At 44.1% G+C, this 12,394-nt stretch overlaps 1 protein-coding gene across 1 annotated transcript; it reads left to right on the top strand.

The window, feature by feature from the left end:
• The first annotated feature begins 9,914 nt into the window (after positions 1–9,914).
• Positions 9,915–10,910, top strand: LOC129185238 (free fatty acid receptor 2). Its single transcript, XM_054782052.1, has one exon. The coding sequence runs from the start codon at positions 9,933–9,935 to the stop codon at positions 10,908–10,910; it is 978 nt and encodes a 325-aa protein (XP_054638027.1). The 5' UTR covers positions 9,915–9,932.
• The last annotated feature ends 1,484 nt before the right edge of the window (positions 10,911–12,394 follow it).

The raw sequence follows: 12,394 nt of genomic DNA, 5'->3' as shown, positions 1-12,394 counted from the left end.
GTAAAACACAAAGTCTCTGAGATGTGCATGGAGAAAACATGGCTGACAACACGACAAACATGGCAGCAAATATGACACGTGTCGCCACACACACACACACACACACACGCGCACACACACACTATAATCAGCAAACATGGCCGACGTTGTACCCCATAAATATGGCCAGTAACACATACCACAAACATGGCTGATGTCGTAATCCACAAATATGGTCACTAACACCACAAGCATGGCCGACAGCACACGCCACCAGTAAGGCCGCCATGTACTCCATAAACATGGCCACTAACTCATAGCACAAACATGGCCGACATGGTATTCCACCAACATGGCCGCGGACACGCTGCAAATGAGAAACATTGAAGGAAGGTGGTGCCTCCACATGTCAAAAGTCAAACTCCACAAATACGACATTCCGTAAAAATGGCTGCCAGTAATAAAAACAGGCCAAGATAAAAAGCCGTGCGTGTCCATTGCTGTCCTTGAGTGTGTCCGTGACCTTGAGCGTGGAGGCGTGGCGTGCAGTAAAACCAACGCATGGATTTCCTGTAGCGCGTCTGCTGCTAACTAAACTCTGGCTGTGGATTTATGGGGGGGGTCTTGTCAATTGTAAAGGATATCAGCCCACAAGGGGGGGGGGCCGTGGGAGCGTATCTGTGCTGCGTGTTCCTGGGGGGCCTCATCTCACGATGCTGGAACAGAGAAAGCAAAGCGGCAGAGGCCACAACAATAAACCACGCAAACATCTTTGTCAAGGTCAACCTATTTGACCTTTTGGGGATTCCTCACAAGCACGATCATCGCATTCATCCTCCAAAACGGTTGCTACTCTCACGGCTTTCAACACATCACTTTTGCACGTGACACACGCAAGAAAGACAAATCCGACTGAGCCGTTTCCTTCCTCTTTCACAATAAGACGCTACTCGAGTACAGAAACATTCACTACATAGTACACATAGTACAAACATAGTACACAAACATTCACTACATAGTACACATAGTACAAACATAGTACACAAACATTCACTACATAGTACACATAGTACAAACAGTACACAAACATTCACTACATAGTAGACATAGTACAAACATAGTACACAAACATTCACTACATAGTAGACATAGTACAAACATAGTACACAAACATTCACTACATAGTACACATAGTACAAACATAGTACACAAACATTCACTACATAGTACAAACATAGTACACAAACATTCACTACATAGTACACATAGTACAAACATAGTACACAAACATTCACTACATAGTACAAACATAGTACACAAACATTCACTACATAGTACACATAGTACAAACATAGTACACAAACATTCACTACATAGTACACATAGTACAAACATAGTACACAAACATTCACTACATAGTACACATAGTACAAACAGTACACAACCATTCACTACATAGTACAAACATAGTACACAAACATTCACTACATAGTACACATAGTACAAACATAGTACACAAACATTCACTACATAGTACACATAGTACAAACATAGTACACAAACATTCACTACATAGTACACATAGTACAAACAGTACACAAACATTCACTACATAGTAGACATAGTACAAACATAGTACACAAACATTCACTACATAGTAGACATAGTACAAACATAGTACACAAACATTCACTACATAGTACACATAGTACAAACATAGTACACAAACATTCACTACATAGTACAAACATAGTACACAAACATTCACTACATAGTACACATAGTACAAACATAGTACACAAACATTCACTACATAGTACAAACATAGTACACAAACATTCACTACATAGTACACATAGTACAAACATAGTACACAAACATTCACTACATAGTACACATAGTACAAACATAGTACACAAACATTCACTACATAGTACACATAGTACAAACAGTACACAACCATTCACTACATAGTACACATAGTACAAACATAGTACACAAACATTCACTACATAGTACACATAGTACAAACATAGTACACAAACATTCACTACATAGTACACATAGTACAAACATAGTACACAAACATTCACTACATAGTACACATAGTACAAACAGTACACAAACATTCACTACATAGTAGACATAGTACAAACATAGTACACAAACATTCACTACATAGTAGACATAGTACAAACATAGTACACAAACATTCACTACATAGTACACATAGTACAAACATAGTACACAAACATTCACTACATAGTACAAACATAGTACACAAACATTCACTACATAGTACACATAGTACAAACATAGTACACAAACATTCACTACATAGTACAAACATAGTACACAAACATTCACTACATAGTACACATAGTACAAACATAGTACACAAACATTCACTACATAGTACACATAGTACAAACATAGTACACAAACATTCACTGCATAGTACACATAGTACAAACAGTACACAACCATTCACTACATAGTACACATAGTACAAACATAGTACACAAACATTCAGTACATAGTACAAACATAGTACACAAACATTCATTACATAGTACAAACATAGTACACAGACATTCAGTACATAGTACAAACATAGTACACAAACATTCAGTACATAGTAGACATAGTACAAACATAGTACACAAACATTCAGTACATAGTACAAACATAGTACACAAACATTCAGTACATAGTAGACATAGTACAAACATAGTACACAGACATTCAGTACATAAACATCCAGTACTTCCCTCCTGCCAGGAAGTTCAACTTTCTTCCTGATTGATCTGGAAGTAAAAGTTCTTTTGGTAAAACTATGACTTTATTCCCGTGATCTTAGAACATCATTTTCCAATAATGACACCTTTTTCTTTCATCATTAAATGCTAACTTAAAAAAAACCTATTTTCTTGAATATTACATGCGAGTTTATTCTCATAAAATTGCAACTTTTTTCTCGTTTTTCAGTGTTCCCTCGTTATGGCGGGGAATAGGTTCCCAAAAGGAGTGAAATCGGCGAAGTAGACAACTTTACGTGCTTCCAGTGATTCCGCTTTAAGGCTGCGGGGGCGTCGCCGTACACTTGATTCCCTTTTCTCGGACAGGCATGGACCTTTCCTCTCAAACTTCAAATTTCCTTTGAATTTGAATGATCAACCTGTGACTCGTGCGTATTTCACTCCTCCGACGTGCCTCGGCTGTGGCGTTTTTGGATCCTTGCTCCCATTGCGGTAGTCGTCCATCAAGCCAAGATTCAGCTGCCGGATTCCATCACGGCGCCCTAGCGGTCGTACGAGACAATAAGGGAGATTGGAGGGTTTGCGGGTGAGTGTTTTGTTCTTGGGAGGTTGCTGCCCGTGTCCTCCCCAAATGTCACCAGCAGGTCACATGACGGCGCATTAAAGGCTGACATCTACGCGTTTGGAGCAAAGATGACTTGGTAGTATTTCTTCCCAGGAGCTTTTGCAAGGCCTTGAAACATGTGAAAGGTCTTTTAGGTATTTTAGGCGTTGCCATTTATCAGGCACCGTTTTCCATGCCCGCACATGCTGCTGAGTCAGCAGAAAGCTGGCATTTGTAGGAATATTTTTCAGGGATGACATGTTTGTGATATCAGGTTGATTCTAATCGTCCCATTCAGCCATCGTTGGCCAAGAATCCCCGCATCAGCTTTGTTTTGTCCTCGCAATCTTGATGCTGTTGCACCTTTTAGACGTTTTGTTATCAGCACGATCCGAACATCAGCAGCTTTTTACATTTTTTAAATCACCTTCTCTGCTTTATTTTATCCATCAGCAGCTGTTCTGTTCCAATGCAGACGCTTTTATTGGCTCTGAGGCGGATCAAAACATGGAAGCGCTTCAGTCATAAGTCATCCAGACACGTTAGCGCTGCTAAAAATACTGCCAATTAAACGTGGAATTGGTGGCCGCTGAATAAGCAAATAAAGCAGCTCTGTTTTGCTCGCTAATCATCAACGGCCGCTCTGTTGGTGTTTACTTTGGAGCACAGGTGACGCCACGGCGTACATCACGTTCCAAGCACCACTCGGGCTCACCATGGCGTTTACACGCACCGACACTGAAAACACTACAGTACAATATGGTACACTACAGTACAACACAGTACACTACAACACAATACAGTACAATATGGTACACTACAGTACAACACAGTACAGTACAATACAGTACAGTACAATATGGTACAGTACAATACGGTACAGTACAATATGGTGCAGTACAATACAGTACAGTACAATACGGTACAGTACAATATGGTACAGTACAATACGGTACAGTACAATATGGTGCAGTACAATACGGTACAGTACAATATGGTGCAGTACAATACAGTACAGTACAATACGGTACAGTACAATATGGTACAGTACAATACGGTACAGTACAATACGGTACAGTACAATATGGTACAGTACAATATGGTACAGTACAATACGGTACAGTACAATATGGTGCAGTACAATACGGTACAGTACAATATGGTACAGTACAATATGGTACAGTACAATACGGTACAGTACAATACGGTACAGTACAATATGGTACAGTACAATACGGTACAGTACAATACGGTACAGTACAATACGGTACAGTACACTACAGTACACGTCTGCATGCAGATGTGATTGGATTGCACTTGTTTTGTATTTAGATCACAAAAACATACAAAACTAAACTAAAACCCTCAGCCAACCCTCAACCAACCAACCAAAACCCTAAACCTAACCTTAACTCAAACATTAAACCTAACCCAAACCCTAGGGTAACCCAAAGGTCAACCGCAGCGCACTCAATCCTCACCCAAGAGCCTCATCCTGGCCCCCCAGTGTGTATTTGTGTAACATAACTGACGTCATCAGTGGACTGATTAAGGGCAGATGATCTTTTCTATTTATTCATTTGGTGCACGTCAGGCTGTGTTGTGTAAACCAGCCGCTCTTCAAACAGCAACACGGCAGCTTAGCCCCGCCCACACGCACCAAAACCTGTCTTCTTCTCTGAAAAGACAGCTTAAAGGTTCGTGCTGCGGGACTAACACGGGGGGGGGGATTAGCGAGGAGGAGCACTCATCCGTCATTCGTGAAACGAACTCTTCACGTCTCATCATCATCAGCGTCCTTGGGGTTGCCGTGACAACAAAAGATCACCTGACTTGGCAAAGCAAAGTGACTGCATTAGTCATTGTTTCATATCAGGGGTGTCCAAAGTGCGGCCCACGGGCCATTTGTAGCCCGCTGCATTTGTTTATTGGCCCACAGCACATTCTAAAAATAGCATTTATGTGAAAACTAAAATTAAAAAAAACGCTGCAAAAATGGTGAAATCAACAATCTGCAGTAATTTGACAAGAATAAAGTCAAATTTAAGCAAAAAAAAAGTAATCTAAGGAGAAAAATGACTAATGTCATTAATGTCACGAGGAAAAATACTCATTTAGTAGCATAAAGCCGAAATACCAAAGAGTAGTTTTTACAAAGAAAAACAAGTCATTTTTGGAATGTGAGGCGGTGAAAAAGTTACACTTTGGGAATAAAGTCCTAATTATGAGAAGAACATTTCCCAAAAAAGATTCATGAGAATAAACTGGTCATATTCTCATCCTTTTGATGGTGGGAATGAAGTCATGAACTTTCTTGAAGAAGAAGGTTGAAACATTTGGAAAAAAACACAACAAATGGAGGAAAGAAGACCAAAGTTCAGACTAAGATGCTTTTTATGCTGCATTTCCTGCAAATATGTTTTAGTACAAAATATGAAAGTGGCAAAGTTGCATCCTTTCATTTTTCACTGTGTGACCCTCCCTGGACACCCCCGATCCAACCCCAAGTCTAATCCTAACCCTATTCCTACCCTGACCCCTAAATCTCATCTTAATTCTAACCCTACCCTAATCCTAATCCTAATTCAAACTCTACCCTGAACACTAAACATAAATTTGACCCTGACCCCTAACCCTAAGTTAGCCTGCAGCTAGCCTCTGGTGCGGTTGTGTAGCCGCATGTGTGTAGCTGCATGCGCAGCAACAACAGCGTCACAATAAAAGGACATTGAATGAGCACAGAACGTACGTTGAGGTGCCACCCGGTGGACTTTAGCCCCCAGAAGTAAGTCCTGGTCCAGCCTTGAGTGGAAGTTAGTGAGCAAACACCAGGCTGCTGTTTGGTTGGCCGTGCAGCTCATCTCCCCCCACGATGCATCCATGTAGAAGCGCAGATAACTAAATAGGATTTAATAACCCCCATCTGATCGTCCCGGATCGTCGCCGGTTGCTGGGGGAGAGAGTAGGCGGTAAATGATAATAACTGCCGTGGATGTGCGGACCTCCGTGTCAATACGTGCAGGTGGGGGACAGACATCCAATAAGGCAAGGGAGGGCGGGCCAGACCAATTTGCGCCTGCAACAGGAAGTGTGCGCAGGTGGAGCGCAAAGTCCCAAAGCACCAAGAGGAAGACTTTGTTCATCATCATCAACTCCAAACACTGCTTGGACTGCTGGGAGATTCCTGAGGAGCCCGTTTAGCAACCATGGACGGCTTGAAGGTACGCTAGCTTCCATCTTTTCATCAAATGATGTCTTATTCCGTGTTTTACTCAAATAAGACACAAATCTTCTTCTTGCTAATATTGAGATCATATGGAAACATGGCAATATTCACTTGCTATTTGTTTGTATTTTATTTTCGTTTTATTCTTGACTAATGTGGTGCTCATTTCTTGCAATCTTTCTTTCGTAGAAGTGGAAGTATAAGCAATAAATAATGTTATTATGATGGTTATACTAGTATTATTATTATACATTTGAATTTAAAGGCGTTTTATGGACATAACGTACGTGTAGCGTAATAATACGTTTAGAATAATTTGACACGGGTTTAGATGGAATTCTACCCTGCATTGTGGATGATGGGGAGGAGGATTTGTGGGGTCATGAAAAATGACGTATGCCAAATTGTAAAAATATGGAACCTGCACGGATAGAATCGAGGAAAATATGAACCGAGGATCATCTTAAAAGACGTCACAGCAAAAGTGAGAGTATTAGAGCTGAAATCACAACATTGAACACGTTGGTGATTCTATTTTTAGCAATTCAAGTCTTCATGATATCTAGAAATACCGTAGGGCTCCCTATCAAGCGCCATCATTTCATTACACCCAGCGACTCGTTGATGGGAAATGTGGGGGCTGGAGTGTAAAAAAATTCCCCTGAATGAACACAGCGAAGCACGTGGGATGGCTCACCTGCCGTGTGCACATGACATCATCACCACGGCGTCCAAGTGGGTCATCACGTGTTTCCTGTGCGTCCTGCGAAGCTAATGAAGTTAATAAAGACGCCATCTCTCCGCTGTGTTTACGAGGAAGTGACTTTTACGTGCTTGGCACAAACTCACGTGCCGCGCCAAAGCACTGCCAAACGTCAACAACGGCGAGCACTGGCCAGCGCAATATGGCAGCCATAACACTCCTCTTGGAAACGTTGAGAGCAGCTGGAAAATGTCAAGAATGTACATTTTGCACCGTTGCATCTGAAGGAGGTTCTAAGTGGAGTTTGAAAATGCAAAAAGAAGAAATGGGAGTGAGACAAACAAGAAGCTTTCAAGTGAAATAAGCTGTTGATCAGAAGAGGAAGAGCACAGCCTTTAAAAAGCAAAATGTTGGTCAAAATGTGGATTGAATGTGATTTAGTGTCATCTTGATGGCAAAGGCAAAAAAGCTTTCTGTCTTTGATTGTTGAGCTGCATTAGCGAGGCCTCTCTCTCGCAGCGCACCATTGCTGCTGAGGTTGGACGCAGTAAGACAGAGATAACCATCAGACGCCATCTGACAGAGAAGAAACGACATCTTTAAAGGCCTGGTCTCCTTCAAGGTTTGGAATTAGCAGGAGAGCACCAAACATGGGACGTTGAAAGGTGGAAGAAAGTTTTATTCTTGACGCTCCTGATGGCTTCCAACAAGGAGATCCCACCTGACATGTTGTCCACCTTCATGATCCTTCAACGGAACAATGGAGCTTCAGGTTGCGCAGGGGCGTCAAATGGCAGATGTGGCAGGGGGCATCTCTCGTGACTGAAGGCCCTGGTCCGTGTGGTGATGAACAGCAGGACAACGCTGCACTTCACAAAGAGGAATAAGATCACTCTTTTGCCCTCCGTGAAGCCATCTTCAGCACCTGGAGCAACATTGCCACCAGCCTCCAGGAAACACTGGCATCACGCATGCCTAAAGCCAACCAGAATGGCACAGCTACTCATTACTCACTCCTTTTTAGACATTTAGGGGGGGTTTCAAGGGTTTTTTTGAGCTATGGTCTTAAACGTTTAACTTTGAAATGTCTTTTCTGTTCTTCTTTGTGCATTTTGAATCTCCACTGAGAACCTCCTTCAGATGCAACCGTGCAAAATGTGCATTCTTCGCATTTTCCAGCTCTTAACGTTTTGATCGGGAGTGTACGTGCTATTCTTTTTTAATATCATCTTTGCATCGTCAGAAGAAGAGTGCGATTCTATTTGATTCAACACAAAACAGACTTGACTTATTTGACTGTCGAGTCCCAAAATGCCGCATTAGCTTGTCTTTGACATTTCACCGCAAGCCAACAGGCACAAAGGCGTGACATTTACCACACGAACAACTGTTAGCTAATGAAGAAACAGCTGAGCTAATGCGGGCTAATGCTAATGCAGCGTTAGCTTGCTGAGCTCTGCGGCATTCCGGGAAACACAGTTGGAAACGAGGAAAAGTAGGATAAAATGCTTCGGTGAAAGTTAAGAGGAGGATCATTCAACAATGTAAGGATTCATTCATTCACACCCTGGACTGGTCGCCAGCCAATGGCAGGGCACAAATAGACAAACAATGAAGCTAACGTGCGTGATTTTGGGATGCGGGAGGAAACCGGAGTACCCACCCACGGGGAGAACATGCCAACTCCACACAGAGATGCCCAACCGAGATTCCAACCCAGGTCTTCCACATCTCCTGACAGTGTGGCCAACATGCTAACCACTCGGCCACCATGCGGCCCCAACGTGAGGAGGTCAAACATAAAGAATGAACAATGTTTTATTAGGGGCCTAACCATCCGTTATAATAACGACTCGAATCGTATCACGATTCATGGTTGCTGATACAATTCGAGGACGATATTGGTTCATTTAGGGCGATACGATCCAAAACAATTCAGTAACTTTTTAGCCGAGAATGCAAGCAGTGTGACTGCGAAATAAATACCTGGAAGTTTCCACGATCCCCGTTTCTTTTTGTAAGGGAATGTGGTGTAAATGAATTATGGATACAAACAAACAATCAAGTGCAACTTATTTAGAGCATCTCCCTCTTTACAAAAGCCAAAGTGTTTCCACACACTGGTCCGCAATGGTGGCTTCATTAGTTTTCATTGGCCGGCTCGTCCTCTGTCGTCCGCCAAGCTACGTTTTTTTTTGTCTGCTGCCGCGTGCCCAGGACGTCCCAGACAGGCGGACTGTTACCGAGTCACATTTAACGTCTTTATCATTAAAAGTACTAAAAAACCCCAAAGCTCTATGTCGTTGTATCTTCACGACATTAGCATGTGTGGCGTACAGTTGGTGAAAAACGCTACTAAAAGTTTGCGTGTTAGCTGAGCTACTCAGCTTAGAGCGCCACGCTCGTGTGAAGGTGGTCGGCCATGTTTTTGTTGACTTTGTGACGTTTCCTCGACTGTAACGTTTCAGTCGCTTGCTAAACTGCTAACAAATGAATGACTTTCTGTTTTCCGTTCTCCAGCAGAAAAGATGAGCTCATCGTCAGCCACAGGAAAACCGTGACGTCTTCGCGTGTTTGTTCCGGAGAACCTGCCAAGAACCCTCGTAGGTCCTCCTGGGGGGGGCATCCCGACAATTCCCCATGTCTTTCAACGAGATCGCCATGCAGGAGTGCAGCACCGAGCTGTGCCTGTCCGTCTACGTCATCACCTTCGTGCTGGGCTTCCCGGCCAACGTGCTGGCCTTCTACACCTTCTGCATGAAGGTCAGGCAGAAGGCCACGCCCATCGACATCCTGCTACTCAACCTGACCATCTCAGACCTCCTCTTCCTGCTCTTCCTGCCCTTCAAGATGCAGGAAGCGATGAACAACATGCTGTGGGACATGCCCTACCCTTTGTGCCCGCTGTCGGGCTTCATCTTCTACATGACCATCTACAACAGCACCTTCTTCCTCACCGCCGTCAGCGTGGAGCGCTACCTGGGCGTGGCCTTCCCCATCCAGCACAGCCTGAAGCGCCGGCCGCTCTACGCCGTGGCCGCCAGCATCTTCTTCTGGATCTTCTCCTTCAGCCACCTCAGCATCGTCTTTATCATGCCCATCATCGGCACCATGGAAGAGCCTGTGAACGCCACCGCGGGACCCAACGTCTCCAAGGTGTGCTACGATAACTTCAGCGCCGCTCAGCTGGAGGTGCTCCTGCCCGTGCGCCTGGAGCTCTGCTTGGTGCTCTTCTGCATCCCCTTCCTCATCTGCAGCTTCTGCTACATCAACTTCATCCGCATCCTGTCCAGGCTGCAGCACATCGACAGGCGGCGCCGCCTGCGGGCCATCGGCATGGCGCTGGGGACGCTGCTGGTGTTCGCCGTGTGCTTCGGCCCCTACAACGTGTCCCACGTGGTGGGCATCATCACGTGGGAGAACCCCAAGTGGCGAGACAAGGCCCTGCTGTGCAGCACCTTCAACGCCTGCCTGGACCCCCTCATCTTCTACTTCTCGTCCTCGGCAGTGCGAGGCACCGTGGGCGGTGTGATGCAGGGGGTGAAGGGGCGCCTGAGCGGGTGCCTGTCCTGGGGGGGACGGATGAAGCCGCCTGACAAAGATAAGGAGAGCAAACAGGAGCAGATCAATGCGCTCTAATTTATTACTTTACCATCGCCCGCAGGAAATGAATGTTGACGTTTTCGCACGTGATCCTGGCGTGTCACTGCCTGGTAAAACCACAGCACACCGCATAAACAACCACACGCACACACGCACACACGCACACACGCACAGCAGGATCCATCACAGAACATTCAGATGGACAAAAAATGGAATTCCTTCTGCTTAGTCTGCTTAGAGGAGGAGCTTGGCTTATAGTGTATATACTGTATATACTTACTGTACTGTATATGTACATACTGTATATATACAGTACATATATATGTGTGTGTACTTCACATGGAACTAGTTTGTCCAAGGTATTGGACGTGTGTCCAAGCGTTAATGCTGGAATTGGGACAGCTTAAAGATTCAAGATTCAAGAGAGTTTTATTGTCATGTGCACAGTAAAACAGCAGTTCTACTATGCAATGAAAATCTTATTCTGTTCATTCTCCCACGAAAAGAAAGAAAACACAAGAAAGAATAAGAACATAAGAAACATAAATACCAATAAATTAAGCAACAACAACAGAAGAGACATTAATACAGATAAATAATACAAATAAATAAATAAAGTGCTATGAGTGTGTTGCGTGTGTGAGTGCTTCGTTGAGAAGCCTGATGGCCTGTGGGTAAAAGCTGTTTGCCAGCCTTGTGGTCCTGGACTTCAAACTCCTGTAGCGTCTGCCTGACGGTAGGAGTGTGAATAATGAGTGTTGTGGATGTGTGCTGTCCTTGATGAGGTTGTGTGTTCTGCGTAGGACTCTAGATGTATAAATGTCTTGCAGTGAGGGGAGGGCTGCCCCAACAATGTTCTGTGAGGTCTTGATCACCCGCTGGAGTGCCTTCCTATCACGTGTTGTACAGTTACCGTACCAAACAGTGATGGAGGCGGTAAGGACACTTTCCATAGTGCATCTGTAGAAGCAACTCAGGATTGTGGTGGACATGCCAAATTTCCTCAGTCTTCTCAGGAAGTACAGTCTCCTTTGGGACTTCTTCATAATTTGTTGGGTGTTGTGAGACCAGGTGAGGTCCTCGCTGATGTGTGTGCCAAGGAACTTGAAGGTTTTCACCCTCTCCACCTCAGTCTCATCAATAAACAGGGGTCTATGCGGCTCCTTTTCCCTTGTTCTTGGGTCGATGATCATCTCTTTAGTCTTATCTGTATTGAGAAGGAGATTGTTATCACGACACCAAGCTATGAGGTCCGCCACCTCTCTTCTGTATGATGTTTCAACACCACCAGTGATCAGTCCGATGACTGTAGTGTCATCTGCAAATTTAATGATGCTGGTGTTGTTCTGGGAGGCCACGCAATCGTAGGTGAAGAGCGTGTAGAGGAGCGGACTCAGCACACACCCCTGTGGGGTCCCAGTGCTCACAATTCTTGAGCTGGATGTGCGATTGTGGACTCTGACTGACTGGGGTCTGCCTGTTAGAAAGTTAAACACCCAGTTACAGAGGGAGGGTGACAA

This window comes from Dunckerocampus dactyliophorus, chromosome 7 (genome assembly GCF_027744805.1).
Source record: "Dunckerocampus dactyliophorus isolate RoL2022-P2 chromosome 7, RoL_Ddac_1.1, whole genome shotgun sequence".
NCBI lineage: Eukaryota > Metazoa > Chordata > Actinopteri > Syngnathiformes > Syngnathidae > Dunckerocampus > Dunckerocampus dactyliophorus.
Note: the sequence above shows the minus strand (reverse complement) of the source record. Positions and strands in the feature narration are given on the sequence as shown.